The sequence below is a fragment of the Castor canadensis genome, chromosome 12, assembly GCF_047511655.1.
Source record: "Castor canadensis chromosome 12, mCasCan1.hap1v2, whole genome shotgun sequence".
NCBI lineage: Eukaryota > Metazoa > Chordata > Mammalia > Rodentia > Castoridae > Castor > Castor canadensis.
Window position 1 is genome coordinate 104,284,787 of NC_133397.1, and position 16,097 is coordinate 104,300,883.

Consider the following 16,097-nt stretch of genomic DNA (forward strand, 5'->3'; position numbering starts at 1 on the left):
ATTTCACAAACTCCCAACTGAGGAGATGTTGCCCCTACTGGGTTCTTTTGGAGCAGTGAAATAAATGTATTCTTTTTATATATAAATCACAGATTCACTTTTAGTACATAGGTGGATATGCAGTTTATCTGTGGTATTCATTTTTCATTGGGGGAGACACTTAAGGAAAAATGTCTAAAGAGATTGATTTTTTTTTTAAATTGAGATTGTTTCTATTTCATTTTTGAAGGTCATTTTGTTGGATATAGAATTCTGGATTGACAGTTCTTTTATTTCTGCAGTTTAAAAATACTGTTCCACTGTCAAAAAACGATTGAGAAACACTGCTGTATTCTTGAGTGTTATTAAAATGTGTTTTCCATGGGTCTTTTGTACAGGAAGAGACACCTTTGTTTCTTGCTGCCCGGGAGGGGAGCTATGAAGCAGCCAAGATCCTGTTAGACCACTTTGCCAATCGAGACATCACAGACCATATGGATCGCCTTCCCCGCGATGTGGCTCGGGATCGCATGCACCATGACATTGTGCGCCTCCTGGATGAATATAATGTGACACCAAGCCCCCCAGGCACTGTGCTGACTTCTGCGCTCTCACCTGTTATCTGTGGACCCAACAGGTCTTTCCTCAGTCTCAAGCACACCCCAATGGGCAAGAAGCCTAGACGGCCCAACACCAAGAGCACCATGCCCACCAGCCTCCCTAACCTTGCTAAGGAGACCAAGGAGGCCAAGGGTAGTAGGAGGAAAAAGTCTCTGAGTGAGAAGGTACAACTATCTGAGAGCTCAGTGACTTTGTCCCCTGTCGATTCTCTAGAGTCTCCTCACACTTATGTTTCTGATACCACCTCCTCTCCAATGATCACATCCCCTGGAATCTTACAGGCCTCACCCAACCCTATGCTGGCTGCTGCTGCTCCTACTGCCCCAGTCCATGCACAGCACGCACTATCTTTCTCTAACCTTCATGAGATGCAACCTTTAGCTCCTGGGACCAACACTGTGCTTCCCTCTGTAAGCCAGTTGTTGTCCCACCACCACATTGTCCCCCCAGGCAGTGGCAGTGCAGGAAACTTGGGTAGGCTACATCCAGTCTCTGTCCCAGCAGATTGGATGAACCACATGGAGATGAATGAGACCCAGTACAATGAGATGTTTGGCATGGTCCTAGCTCCCACTGAGGGCACCCACCCTAGCATAGCTCCCCAGAGCCGGCCACCTGAAGGGAAGCATATCAGCACCCAGCGGGAGTCCTTGCCCCCCATTGTGACTTTCCAGCTCATCCCCAAAGGCAGCATTACCCAGCCAGTTGGGGCTCCCCAGCCTCAACCCAGCTGCCCTCCATCTGTTGCAGGCCCCTTGCCCGCTATGTACCAGATACCAGAGATGGCCCGTTTGCCCAGTGTGGCTTTCCCTACTGCCATGGTCCCCCAACAGGATGGGCAGGTAGCACAGACCATTCTCCCAGCCTATCACCCCTTCCCAGCCTCTGTGGGAAAGTACCCCACACCCCCTTCCCAGCATAGCTATGCTTCCTCAAATGCTGCTGAGCGAACACCCAGTCACAGTGGTCACCTCCAGGGTGAGCATCCCTACCTGACTCCATCCCCAGAGTCTCCTGACCAGTGGTCAAGCTCATCGCCCCATTCTGCTTCTGATTGGTCAGATGTGACCACCAGCCCTACTCCTGGGGGTGCTGGAGGAGGTCAGCGGGGACCTGGGACACATATGTCTGAGCCACCACACAGCAACATGCAGGTTTATGCATGAAAGAGTCTGCCTCCAGTGCAGAAATAGAACTGCCTATTGTAAATGCTGCTGAGGAACAAATGAAGGTCATCCGGAAGAGAAATGAAGAAATCTCCATAACCAGCTTTGGGAGGCAGGAGAGACAAGATGCTCCCATCTTTCAGATAATGCATGAAAAGCAATTTATCAGTTTCACTGATATCTGAAGGGTTTTAGGGGTAGACTCAGCTCCTAATCTCTTGCCCATCAGGCCAAATTCATGGAAATGGGAGACGAACATAAGCCTTGGGGCCACATTTACTCCCTTCTGTTTGGAGAATAACATGGATGCCTTTTGTAGCCCAGACATTCTTGCAGCTTGGACTGCATTTTAAGCCCTGGGGGCTTTTGCTATATTCGTGAGAAGATTCTACACTAGAGTTCGCATGGGAATTGTGCCCTGGAATTCTGCCTGAATTGACCTATCTCACCTTCTTAACCTTGGAAATTCTTTCAACTTCATTTGGTGCTTTACTTTCTGCACCTCTCCATGGTTGTTGCCCCACCAGAGTATAGGCAAGACCTTGGCACTGTCAATCATTCCTGCCCTGGAAGGCAGCTTCAGCCTCTCTTCTCCTCCTATTTTTCTACACCCCTAGGAATCTCACAGGGTTATGGTTATGGCTCTCAGCATAAGCTTTTCAAGTCTTTTTCTGTAGAAAATGGACATATTGCAGTCTACATATATCATTCCTAGAGGGAGAAGGGAAGCACAAATACTTTTCAATTTAGGAGGCAGGAGATCCTTTTAAGAGCCTGCATCTTAATTCTCTTTCCTGCATGCAAGGCTTTCTATAAACCTCACCAGGAGAAAGTGTACAAGTCAGTTGTATGTCTGTTTGTGAGCCTATTCTGTGTAAAGTTTTATCCTTGGCAGTCTAGTACTATGACCTTACCCCATTTTGTTAAACCAGCAAAAGGAGTAGAATGTTGGAATGGCCAGGAGAGAAACTAACTCATACAGGAAGCAGTCGCTCACCCGGGTCCCTCCACTTCCTGCAAGCATTCTGTTGATGATCATTGTAAAGTACGTTTGTCCTGTATCTTAGGACTCTAGGCCTGCTTCCCTCCCTCATTCAACAGATGAAGTTAGTCTTAGCTATTGAGCCTTTCCTTCCATATGTCTCCACAGAAGAAAATGCCACCCAGTATACCCTGGCCATTTAGGACTGAGCTTGCCTCCACTCAGGGGATCCAATGACGTCATCATCCTTTTGATCAGTCTCTATTTCCTGACTTGTTTAATATCAGAAGCCTGTTTATCCATTGCCCTCCACACTGTGTGATCTAAGTTATAGGTGCACCCTGTAGGTTCTCACTGAAGATATGGATTTATTTGCTGTGTTCACGTGCAGGAAATGGAAAGTTGCACTGATTTTCTAGGTTGAGCTGGGAGGCAGCCTTTGCTCCTTTTTGCTACCATTCCTTTTTCTCTGAAGCAGTTATGACATTCCCCCTTGGTGAGTAATGCAAAAACAACTTACTAGGACTTTTTCCTTTCCTAGAGTCATCTTCTAGATAATGATGTGTAACAGATTTGCTCATCACTGTCATCCTAGCAGTGGGTTATGGTTGTACCTTGCCTGATTCTGTTCTGTGTGTGATCTTAGTGACTTCCTGACTCTGTCAAGATCAGAAGTGTTTTAGTCAACTGTAGAAATTAATAGTTTTATTCCTCTTCTCCTTCACTCTATTAATAATTGGTTCTGTTGCCACACTGTCACTTCTGTCTGGTACCATGATGCCCGTGACACCTGAAACATTAGCTCTGCTAGGACATACTGTATGTATTAGAAGATAAATTGCCGCTCTGATTTGATTTGATGATAGTCCTCATTCCTACGCTGGTTGGGGTGTTCATCAGTGCTTCCCGCTTGTCTGACTTACCTGTCTGTGGCCCTCTGTGAAGCCCCCTGTGATTGTTGGCATGGCAATCTATAAATAGGCTTTGTAGTCCCATCCAAGTTCGTTGAGTAATTAGTTCTGCCCTGACATATGTCAGATTAAGCGTGCCCATTCTGTTTTATTCTCCCATATGGCAACATCCTATAGTCCCTTTCACCATTCTAAGTGGTGACTCTATACTCTTGCACTCATTTGTTAGTCCTAGATGGGGAGAACCTATCTATCTGCCTGAGCCACTGGACCATACCCTATCTGCCCCTCTCTGCCCTCTTACTCTAGCCCCACTGCCTGAAAGTATTCTGCTCCCTCCCCAATCTCAATATGGGACTCACTTGCTGTTTCTCCTTCTTGTGATACTTCAGTTTGAATCCTTTGGGTTTGGGGAAGGGAATGTGAAAGCTGCCAGTACAGATAATGGGCTTCATTGATGAGGATGAAACTGCTTTTCAAACATTTTACCAGTCCCTTAGGTTTTAAGAACTCTCAAGTTGTATAGTGTCTGGTAAAATGGATAATCATGTTCTCATTTGGGTTCTCAATTGGAGGCTTAAGTTTTTATGGGACACATCTTTTATGCCATACATAGATCCCTCATTTTTGGTTTAATTTTTATATTCTTCCTTTGACTCCTCCCTGCCTTTGAGGATAGTTTTTGTTTGTTTCTTCTGTTTTAAGTATGGTTTTCTGACTTACATGATGGTGGGAGAGGGAGAAGGTTGAGGAAAGAGAGACAGAGTTAAAGATTTTGGTGAAAGCAACTAGCGGTGACACTTACGTTCATTATATCATCTTATGAAACTTGCTAGTCCATAAGTCTCGTGTAGAAGAGAACCAAAGGTGTAGTGTTTGTTGGCCTATGGTTTGGGGATTCGGGCCTCAACCAATGCATTGAATGACTATTTGGGAGGCACATGTATATGTCCTGAGGCCCCCACCAGTAACTCTTTGGTACTATGGCAACTTTCTTGTGTACATTTCTCTTAAAAGTGATATTATATCTGTTTGTATGAGAAACCCAGTAACCAATAAAATGACTGCATATTCCTGACTAAACATAGTAAGGAAAGTGCACACTTCGTTTTTACTTTCCAAAGTTTCATTCTAAAAGTAGTTAAAATGAAATTTATATGAAAGCATTTTTATCACAAAATAAAAAAGATTACATGTCAAGCTCAGTGGTGTTGCATGTTTTATTTTCCAGTCCTGTGCCCCAGGCCTTCACAGTGACTACCTCATGATGTTGTAAATTGATGAGAGAAAACTCATTTTCTTCTCACTCTGAATTCTACAAAGCACCAGGCTTCTTCTTTTCTTCTAGTCAGATCACAAATAAATGCTCTTGAGGAAAAACCTTAATGAGCAGCATCACAATACTGAGTGAGTCACACTCTTTTGTGATCCAGCCATACCTAGTGACCTAGGTCACTAGGGACACAGTGCCCTCCAGTGGAAATGGAGAGTGTTGAAGCAAAAATTGAGAATGAGATAGAAGAAAGTGTTGTTGATGCACTTGTCTGAATCATTGGTTTGTAATGTTTGGGTAGGACGTGATATATAGATAAATTTGTTTCAAGGCTCACATTTATACATTTACTTATAAAGTCTGTCAATGCATTTGCACATAAATATTTGGTATTGGTGGTACATATGACATGAGTGGTCTTATATCAACCTTAGCATCTAGTTTATTACCGTATTTTACTGTTCTGCAGAAGCTTCTGAGAAATCCCTTGCATAATCGTAAGTGGCAGTGGAGTATTTTGAACCACTTGATTTGAAATCTTGGAATATGCCTCCGTTAAGCAGTTGCAGGAACTTCACTCAAAACCTGTGCAAATGTGTCTTAACACAGCTTGGTGGTACATACTGGTTATTTCCAGAATGTTAACAATTTTGTATAAAACACATATGAGTCCTCATGTGGGTTTTATAATGATGTAAGAAAAGAAAATAATGACTTTGAGAGCTAAAGACTGACCACCATAGCAGGCTGGCCTCTCAGAGCTGGAGTTGCCTCCTGCATACTTTTAGGGAGCTAAAACTTGCTCCCTGGAAACCATGTGTATATCTGGGATGAAGGCCACTGGTCTACTGATCAGTTCTATCCATGCAATTGTGAGCCTTGCAGCCTAGCCCCTGACAATGCAGAAAGCTGGACAGGCAGCTGGGCACCAGACCAGGATCATGCTGGGTGTGGGACTGTCTCCCTCAGTCATGCAGCTGAACAGCCTCACAGCCCAAGGGCCTCTTGCAGAGTACTGGCTCATATTTCAGAATGGTATGCACAGAACAGCCCTCCTTGATACCTGTATGCTGTGCAAGATGTGGACCATGGGGAAGCTGCATACCTGTTAGTGCCTCTGCCCCTAAGTTTTCCAGCTGCGGTGTGTGTGTGTGTGTGTGTGTGTGTGTGTGTGTGTGTGTGTACAACTTTTCCTTCTTTTGGCTTAGAACATTTAAAACATTTGTAACAGTCCCAATTGCAAATCGTAGACACATTCAAGATAATTCAAAGAGAATTTATGAAAGAATTGCAAAGGTGTGTGTGAGGTGTAAGGAAACCACCACAGGGCTGTGTAAACCCCTGACTGGATTAACCAAGCTATTACCATTCCTATGTCCAAAGGAGCAAAGGCTGAGAGAATTTTCTAGGACCTGGAAGGAGAGTCCCATAGAACAGCTTTCCTCAAAAAGAGCTGTGACTTCCGTCAAGATGTACAGTGAACTCCAGGCTTCTCAGAAATAGAAGGCCAGGAAGGAATGCCCTGATCCATATGGAGGATTAGAAATATGAGAGTCCTGGGCCCCAGAGTTTGATGGAGACAGGAGGAGTGGGTCTGAAGGTGCAAACATTCTCCTTCCAACTGTAATTTCTGAGAAACTTCCAGTGCTAGCATGTCATTGGTGCATCAAGGCAGGAAGCACAAAGAGGAATTCACGTTAATAATCTTGACCACTTCTTTTTCTAACTTACTGGAGGGTTTCTTCAGCACCTTGGTTTTGAGCTCCCAAACGAGATAATCACAGCAGTTAAGATGAAAGAATAATATGGTACATTTCATTCAAGTGAATCCTACACATAGATGAAAAAGAGCAATATTCAGCAACAAAGAATTGCCATGGACGTAATACTGAGCAAAATAAGCCAAGATGCAAAAGGATGCATCTTGCAGGACTCCATATAGCAACTCAGGGAAAACAAATCAGTAATAAATGGAGATCTGGACAGTGGGTACCCTTTAAGAAGAAGGGTTTGACTGAGGGCAAGAAGAATCTTTCTGAGTCTGAAAATCTCTTGATCTATGTGATGATTATATGGATTTTTACATATATAAAACTGCTTTTACTTAAATTTGAAGACTTGGACATTTCGCTATGTAAGTTATACATCAGTAAAATACATCTACAATAGCCTACAGAACAAGATGAGCTCCTAATAGGAGAATGTGTAAGATACAAGCATTTTATCATTTTATTTCAGATGTTTAAAGATGATATAATGCTTGCAGCTTAACATCCTGTGTTACCTTCTAATTTCACTCCCTTTTTCCTCACTCCTTCCTTTCCCAGTTACTTGTTTTCATAAATTTGGTGTGTGAGGATTATCTGTTTGAAGACATTGATTTGCAATAGTTAATTCATAAAAAAATACATTTGAAATTCAGTTGTATGAAATGTGAGCATAATTGCAAAGTTAATTGAGCAGGAAGGAGGGAAGGGAAAGAACTGTCCCCAAGTAAGTCCAAAACCCTTCAGATCAAACACCTTGAAAATCATTGTCATCTTCTGTGACTCAATGTCCTGTTTTCTAGACACACTGGGGTAGAGGTTGGGTCCCCAAAGTTCCAGGTGGCCCTGCTCCCATGACTTTGCTTAGTGCAGCCCCCAGAGCAGCTCTCAGGGGCTGGAGTCATGTGCCTGTCGCTCTCCCAGACTAAAGTGCACTGGTGATTCTGCAGTTCCTGGATTTCAGGGGTGGCCCTGGTCTCACAGGTCTACTCAGCACTGCTCTCATGGGGGCTCTCTGTGGGGCCCTCTCCACCTCTTGTGGCAGTTCTCTGCCTATGTTCCAAGGTTCTCTAGGGCATCCTTTGAAATCTAGGTTGGTGTAGCCATGCCCCCACAGCTTTTGCACTCTGAGCACCTGCAGAGCAGGAACCGCGTGGACACTGGAAGGTTTTACCACCTGTGTCCACTGATGGCCGGCAGCTACTTCTGTCTGCATCATAATGGAAGCCCACACAAGCCACACCTGCAGCAGCCAAGGAGTGCTGTGCTTGCATGCAGCCAGCACCTGGCAGTAAGTGGAAGTTCCCCCAGGAGCCCTGGGCCACTCCTTTGACACCGTCCTGCCCTCAGGTTCCTGGCATTCTGGGCTTGTGATGGGATGGCAGTACCAACAATCTCCAAAATGCCTGCAGAGTCATTCTTTCATTCTTGATGAGTGGAGGAGACCCAATCTCAATGGAGCAAAAACAGAATCATACCTCAGGAGCTCTCTCCTGTTTTCCACGCTAAAAAAAAAAAAAAAAATCAGAGCCATACTACAGGAAATTTGTTAAGGCACATATTAGGCAGATATTTTTATAATCGTAGGATGAGGACAGAAGAATGACATGAAACTCAGAACTAAGAATGACTTATAATGGTCTGTCTGGGGGATGTGGGGGAAAAGGGACCATTATACACTATTGGTGAGAATGTAAGCTAGCGCAACCACTAAGGAAATCAGAGAGGAGGTTCTTCAAAAAAACCATAGAGACACCTGCACACCCATGTTTATCACAGCACTATTCACAGTAGCAAAGTTATGGAATCAGCCTATGTGCCCATCAACCAATGAATGGATAAAGAAAATATGGTAATATACACTATGGACATAAAGAAAAATGAAATGATGTTATTTGCAGGAATGTGGATGGAACTGAAGAAGAACAGGTAACAGAAATAAGCCAGATGCAGAAAGACAAATCTTGAATGATCTCTCTCGGATGCTGAAGCTAGATCTGAAGAAAACAAATGGACATGAACATTAATGGGAGACTGTCTGGGGAGTGGGAGGTGGGCAGGGAAAACGATAAAGTACAGTGGAGGCATGTATGAAAAGTTGTGATGAAACCTATTTAAAAAGTTGTAAGAAATATTTTTAAAGGGGATGGGGGAGGTATAAGAAAGTAATAGATGGGCTAAATATGATAAAAGTATATTGAATGCATTATGGAAATATACAATGAAGCCCCCCCACACTGTATAATTAATACGTGCTAATAAAAATGGGGAGGTGGTTTTGACTCGTGGTCTCAGTTCCTGGTCTCTTGGCCCATTCCTTTTGTACCTTTTCTGAAGCAATACACCATGGCAAGAGTGTGTGGTAAAAGAAGCAGCCCATGGTGTGTACAGGAAGAGAGAAAGAGCTAGAGAGACAGGACCCTGGTATCTTGGTAGAGGGCAGTCTCCCCCTCCCCCACATGACCTAACTTCCTCTAAGTGGCCCCCATCTCTTAAAGATTCCAATACCTTGCCCAACTGGTGGTGCATGCTTCACAGATAAAGAGAAGTTGTGTCCTGCAGGTTATTCCCACAAGGCTGGGAGTCAAAGAGGCAGAGATTACAGGATTGACCACACAATCTGGACTGTGCCAATGGGAATTGGCAACATAGTGACTCTCTTCAAAATTCTCTAGCAGCCTACAGGAAATGGCAGACATGAACAGGATGATGGAATGGGACAGATCCAGTAGATGGATCCCAGTTGCCCTCCTCACTTTACAACAGTGCCTGGCCCATGCAGGTCCTCCGTGAATGATGCTTGTTATCTGCCCCGTGTGGCACTTCAGGACTTTTACAGAGCTGCTTACCAGGTCTCCCTCATTCTAGACTGGCTCTACACAACAGTTCTCTGTACTGCAGCCAGATGGAATTTTCTCAGAAGCTTTTTAAGAAGATCTGGACATGCTCCTCTTCTGTTAGAATCCCGCAGTGACCTCATGACCCTGGGATTGCCCTTGCTGTGGACCATGAGCCCCTCCATTCTCTCACCTTGGCAGCATGTCTCTCATCTGTGACTCTTGTTGCAAACATAAACTGTCTAAGAAAACCCCAAAACTTTCCACTTCTTTATAACAAATACTTCTAGATTCTCCTACAACTGTAAAGGGACAAAACACCGCCTGGATTCCTGGCACCCCCAGGACACACAGCAGCAGGGGCCACCAGGCAAAAGAGGCTCAGATACTTTCTCTGGTCTGGACACACAGCTGAGCGCCCTTCTCTAAAAATCCAGCCGCTGGAAGCCAGAGGAGCTGCAGGGGACAGGGCGGGGACCTGTTTAGACTCCTGTGGATCCCGTGCTCTTTCCTGTGCTGCAAGGGACCCCAGCGGGAAACTGGAGACGGACCGACAGGAGAAAACAGTGGCTCCCAGTTGCTCCCTAGGGCGCACAAGTGTGGACTAAATGGCACCGGAGATGGTGAGCCTTTAACACACCGTCTTCTGCTCTTCTGTTTCTCTGCTGTCTCCATCTCCAACTGTCTCTGTCCCCTCCATGCCACACTCAGTGGACCCGCTTCTTTCTTTCTCGCGCACCTTTTCCTCCAGTCCAGGCGCGAGCTCAACGAACCACCCGGAGAACAATCGCGCCGGTGCGTTGGGCAGGACGCGCGCCCTCGGGAAGTCGCTGGCCCGGCGCTGGGAGCCCAGGCCCCAAACCTGCGGCCTGAGCGCTGCACTTGGCACCACGGTCCATGGACATCTGACGCTCGCCGCTCCCAAGGAGGAGCAGACCCGTCAGGGGACGGACCATGGGCGCCCTGCCGACCTTCCTCTCCCAGCTCCCCGTGCTGGTCCTGGCAATGCTCCTTGTCCGCGGATCTCTTGGCGAAGACGACGAAATTCTCTTTCATCCCGACTGGGGGTTTGACTCCTATGAAATCACCATCCCGGCGGAGCTGAGCTTCAGGGGAGGGAAGCAAGGAGCAGTCAGCCCCTTGTCCTACGTCCTGAGGATAAAAGGCAAGAAGCACATCCTACACCTGTGGCCCAAGCAGTCTCTGTTGCCCCGACATCTGAGTGTTTTCTCCTTCACAGACCAGGGCGAGCTGCTGGAAGATTACCCTTACCTTCCCAAGGATTGCAGCTACGTGGGCTCCGTGGAAGGGTCCCAGGACTCTGGAGCTACGCTAACTACGTGCATGGGGGGTCTCCGAGGCATAGTGAACCTGGATGCCAAATATTACCAAATTGAGCCGCTCAAGACCTCTTCCAGTTTTGAACATGTTGTGTATCTCCTAAAGAAAGAGCAATTGAGCAATCAGACTTGTGGTTTGACTGATGAAGAAGTAGATCAAATGGCCCAGGAGCAGGACATGGCTAGGGCAAGGGACTATCTATTATCCTATAAACACCCGAAGTATATGGAATTGGTCATGGTCGTTGATCAAAGTAGATTTATGTTTTCACAAAGAAATCTTACTCAAGTAGTAAATGATGCCATTCTTTTGGCTGCAATTATAGACACCTACTATGAAGATGTCAGTTTGAGGATACACCTAAAAGCTCTTGAAGTATGGACAAATTATAACAGAGTATTTGTTGGATATCCCACTTTAGCTGAAGTTTTAGGCCAATTTGTACTATATAGAGGAAGACACCTAAATCGTCGATTTCCATCAGATTGGGCTCATTTATATGTTACCAGAACATATAAGGATGCAGTTGCATGGTCCTTTGGAAGAGTTTGTGATCTGGACCACGCTGGATCAGCAAGCATCTTTCCCAGTCTGAATCTCCTTGGGCCCGCCACGTGGACTGCCCATGAACTGGGCCATTCGGTGGGAATGATACATGATGAACAGTACTGCCAGTGCAGGGGCAGGCGGAGCTGCATCATGGGCACAGGACGTGCTGGCTTTAGTAACTGTAGTTATGTCTATTATTTTAAATTTGTATCTGTAAAAGCAAAGTGTCTAAATGACATCCCAGGGCTGGGTTTTGTGGATAAGAAATGTGGAAACAAAATTGTGGAAGATGATGAAGAATGTGATTGTGGTTCACTAGCAGACTGTCTAAAAGACCGGTGTTGTGGAATAGACTGTAAATTGAAACATGGGGTCAACTGTAGCATTGGGCTTTGCTGCCGTGAATGTCGCTTTCTTCCATCTGGATATGTGTGTAGACAGGAAGAAAATGAGTGTGACCTTGCAGAGTACTGCAATGGGACCTCAGGCTTCTGCCCAGAGGACACTTACAAGCAAGATGGAACCCCTTGCAAGTACAAAGGTCTTTGTTTCCGGAAGGGGTGCCGATCAAGATATATGCAGTGCCAAAGCATTTTTGGACCCGATGCCAAGGAGGCACCTAATCGTTGCTATGATGTAGTTAATTTAGTGGGTGATCAGTATGGTAACTGTGAGATTACAGATGCTACCACATATCAAAAGTGTACTCAGGGAAATGCCATCTGTGGCAGGCTGCAGTGTATAAATGTCAAAACCATCCCTGACATGCCAGAGCACACTACTTTAATTTCCACCTATCTGAAGGATGAAAACCTCAAGTGCTGGGGCACAGGCTACCATTTTTCCATGCAGCCCATGGCGATACCTGACATAGGTGTGATTAACGATGGCACCTCTTGCGGAGAGAACCGGGTGTGTGTTAACAGAACTTGTGTCAATAAATCAGTCCTGCAGTTTGACTGTTTGCCTGCAAAGTGCAACAACCGAGGCGTGTGCAACACTAAAAAGAATTGCCACTGCATGTATGGCTGGGCCCCTCCATTCTGTGAGGAGACAGGGTATGGTGGCAGCAGTGACAGTGGGCCCCCTGCACCCATAAAGAAGGTGGTGCCTTCATCAATAAGGATTGTGTTCATTTCGCTGTTGCGCCTTATTTTATTCGGAATTTCAGTGATTTTTGTGTTTTTCAGGCAAATGATAGTAAAGTGTTTATGTCATACCCAGAAAAGACCACCAGACGGGAACACATAGAAGAGTGTCAAGAAACCTTTAACGTAAGCAGGCAATCCTCAGTCATTCAATGCCATGGGCACATTTATCTAACATGCTGGTCACTTATCCACATAATTCTTCATCCTTCTCCCAGCACTTTTTTACATATATTTCCCAGGCATTTAGATCAGCAAATAAATGATCTTGTTTCGGAAGCAAACGAGTGCATATTTATTTCCCTAGTGTTCATCTGCCCTTCAGTTTGTGACCAGGTTTTGGTGTCTCTGGCAGTGGCCATTTTCATGGTACTACTGTGGTTTCAAAGTCCAGCCCTGTTTTTGAATCCCAGAGAAGGAGGAATGGTCAGCCTTTCCCTCTGCCTCCCTCAGCTTGCCCAGTACCAGTGCCCATACCTGCACCCCGTGACAACACATTTTATAAATGAAAAGCATGCATTACAAGGGCAGTCCCTTCAGTGAGCACTTTCTCCACCCTGGTCTCTCTCTGGGGGTCACTGTGGCTCTGTAAATGTGTGGTCTCCGACTCCGTATTTGGGGTGACTTCACATGGCCTGCATCACTCCACAGTCTAGAGGTGGTGACAATCCTTCGCAGTGTCTGGGGCAAAATTGTTAGAGTTCTATTTGGAGTAGTGGCTTGCCTGGGCAGGTCTTTGTGAGTGCGTGATGAGGGATACCTGGCCTTAGTGTGCCACGCTCCCAAGTAACAGAGGAAGGGGATGAAAGACATTCCTTGGGGATGAAGGGATCTCCATGTCTCTGCCTCCAACTCCTCTCTCCACTTCACAAGGTGCTTTTGGTCGGAAGAGAGGAAGGCTGGCCGGCACCCCACAAAGAGTTGGTACCACATCTTATGTTCAAAGAGCAGATCATCTCTCCAGACCTGAGCCAGCCCCAGTTGTTGGGTATTGTTTGACACTGGTCAGTCCCAGTTATTGGGTCTTGTTTGAGGCTGGTCTTCCTTCTGTTCTCATGGGGCTGTTACCCCTCTTCCTCTCCAGACAGCACTGCAGGCCCATGTACCTTAGCCACTGTCTCCTCCTCCTTGGCCACATAGTTCAAGGTACAGGTGGGGAGGCTCACAGCAAATGCCAGTCCACCTGGCTATTTGGGTCTATTTTCACTTATGGGAGAAAAATCAAGATAACTTGGATTTTGTGATGATCACAATTCCAAACATGTATTAAGCTTGGCCATGACCAGAAAATGTCCTAAAAAGTCAAAGACATTAAGTCACAGCTGCATACATAACACTACTGAGAGTTTACTATGCCCCCCCCCAATATTCCAAGAGCTCCATATGTGTCGGTTTATATACTACTGAAAGGAACTGTGTGAAGTAACCATTATTGTTTTTTTCCAAACGGAAACTGAATCATAGCAAGGCTAAATAGCCTGACAGGTTTATACAGAAATAAATAATGCCATTATTTAACTTGATATATAACTTTATATAATAATTTAGGAATAAAATTTAAAGAGGAAGATTATTACACTGGGAAATTAATTTTTTCAGTGTGAAGTATATTTACACTGTGTGTAAATAACCTCCAGGATTCTTTTCATCTAACAAAACTGACACTCTATACCCATTGAACAATTCTCCATTCTTCCCTCCCCCAACCCTTGGCAATCGCCATTCTACTTTCTGTTTCTATGAATCTGTTATTTTAGATATCTCATATAGTGAAATCATACAGAATTTGTCCTTTAGTGACTGGCTTATTTCACTTAGCACAATGCCTTCAGGGTTCATCTATGTTGATATGTTGATAAGAGAATATTTCTGAGATGTTCTACCTTTAGTTACAAGGACTAGAGAACAAAGGGGAGGAAAAATAAGGAAAGTTAATTTACTGAAGAACAGCTACAGGACAAACCAAGAAAGGACTATTCCACGTTTCCTTAATGTGTGTTAAAACCATGACCCACACCGTACATGGCCCATTGCCAGGTGCCATTGACTCCTGCTTCCAACCTCAACCTATCTGAAGCAACAAGTATTTCTATGGACTGTCCTCCGATCCCAAAATGTTCCCCGTTTCCTGTTACCCTGCTCTTCTTATCTATAGCCAATGTAGGTTCCATGGAAACAATTTATGCTTTCCTTCTCTAAATTTTGGCTATAAAAATGCTTTTGGCTTAAGTACAAAGGATACTCTTCCAATTGCTGTCCAGCCTTTCTGCTGGACGCTGCAGAAACTTGTTGTCCCCCACCCCCCAATCTGGCTAACATCTGTAATAGCTCAATAAACCCTTTTATTTCAGTGGTCCCTAGTCTCAGAGTTCTGCTTTAACCACGTGTTAGAATTTCCTTCCTTCACCAGGCTGAATGATATTTCAGTGTATCTGTTTACTTCCTTTTGTTTGACACAAAAGGAAGTCATTCACATTTGGGTGCTTCTATCTTTTTTTTTATTGTGACTAGCCCATGGCTGGGAACATGGGCACACAAATATTTATTCCTGCCTGCTTTCAATTATTTGAAATATATTTTCAGAAGTGGAATTGTTAGATCTTATGGTAATTGTCTTAATTTTTTTGAAACTGTATTATGTTTTTTCCACAGCAGTTGCATCCTTTTATACTGCCACTAGCATTGCACAAGGGCTCCACTTTGTCTCCATCCTCCCCAACACTGGAAGTTTCAAGTCCTTAGATAAGAGTCTTCTAATGGTGTGAAGTGGTGGTATGAAAATGCTGTTTTTATTTGCATATCTTTTTTCATGATTATGGGTATTAGGAATCTTTTCCTATGTTTATCAGCCATTTGGTGCATCTTCATTGGGCAAATGTGGATTCGTATCAGTTCATTTTTTAATCGGGTTGTTTGTTTTTTTATTATTGAATAATTAGCTGTTAACCCTATATGCAGTTACATGATTTGAAATTATTTTTCTGTAGATTGCCCTCAGTTGGTTAATTTTGTGTTTTGTTGTACAAAAGCATTTAATAATTGATGCAATGCAATTTTGTTGCTTGTGTTCTTAAGTGTTATATCCAAGAAATCCAGTTTCCAAATCTGTTGTCATGAAACTTCCCCATTTTCTACTGAGAGTAGAGTGTGTGTAGTTTCAGGCCTTATGCTTAGGTCTTTAATCCATTTTTGAGTCAACTTTTGCTGATTGTATGACGTACGGGTTCAGCTTCATGTTTTTGTAGGATATCTAGTTTTCCTACCACTTTTTTTTCAAACTCAGTGACTTCAGTAAGTTTCAAATATATCCATATTCTTCTTACTACTGCTCCTCTTATAAATAGGACCTCATAAGTTCTCACCTTTGATTTCATTTTCATTTTTTCAATACTGAGGCTTGGACTCAGGGCCTATACCTTTAGCCACTCCATCAGCCCTTTTTTGTGAAGGGTTTTTTTGAGATAGGGTCTTGCGAACTATTTGCCCAGACTGGCTTTGAACCTCAGTCTTCCTGATCTCTGCCT

General features: G+C 44.5%; 2 protein-coding genes across 3 annotated transcripts in view; both read left to right on the forward strand.

The window, feature by feature from the left end:
* The window catches only part of Notch2 (notch receptor 2), a 178,466-nt gene extending 173,607 nt beyond the window's left edge, over positions 1–4,859 (forward strand). For both annotated transcript variants that reach the window (XM_074050641.1, XM_074050642.1), the window contains one exon: positions 378–4,859. In XM_074050641.1, the coding sequence (XP_073906742.1) occupies positions 378–1,766 (1,389 nt within the window). In that variant the 3' untranslated portion in view covers positions 1,767–4,859. The remainder of the gene's footprint in view (positions 1–377) is intronic.
* Positions 4,860–10,489: 5,630 nt separating this feature from the next.
* Adam30 (ADAM metallopeptidase domain 30) lies at positions 10,490–12,676 on the forward strand. The gene has a single exon (XM_020187996.2). The coding sequence runs from the start codon at positions 10,490–10,492 to the stop codon at positions 12,674–12,676; it is 2,187 nt and encodes a 728-aa protein (XP_020043585.2).
* Positions 12,677–16,097: the final 3,421 nt, after the last annotated feature.

Bases quoted from the DNA above. Each gene is read 5' to 3' on its own strand.
- Adam30 (XM_020187996.2), top strand. From the start codon at position 10,490: ATGGGCGCCCTGCCGACCTTCCTCTCCCAGCTCCCCGTGCTGGTCCTG.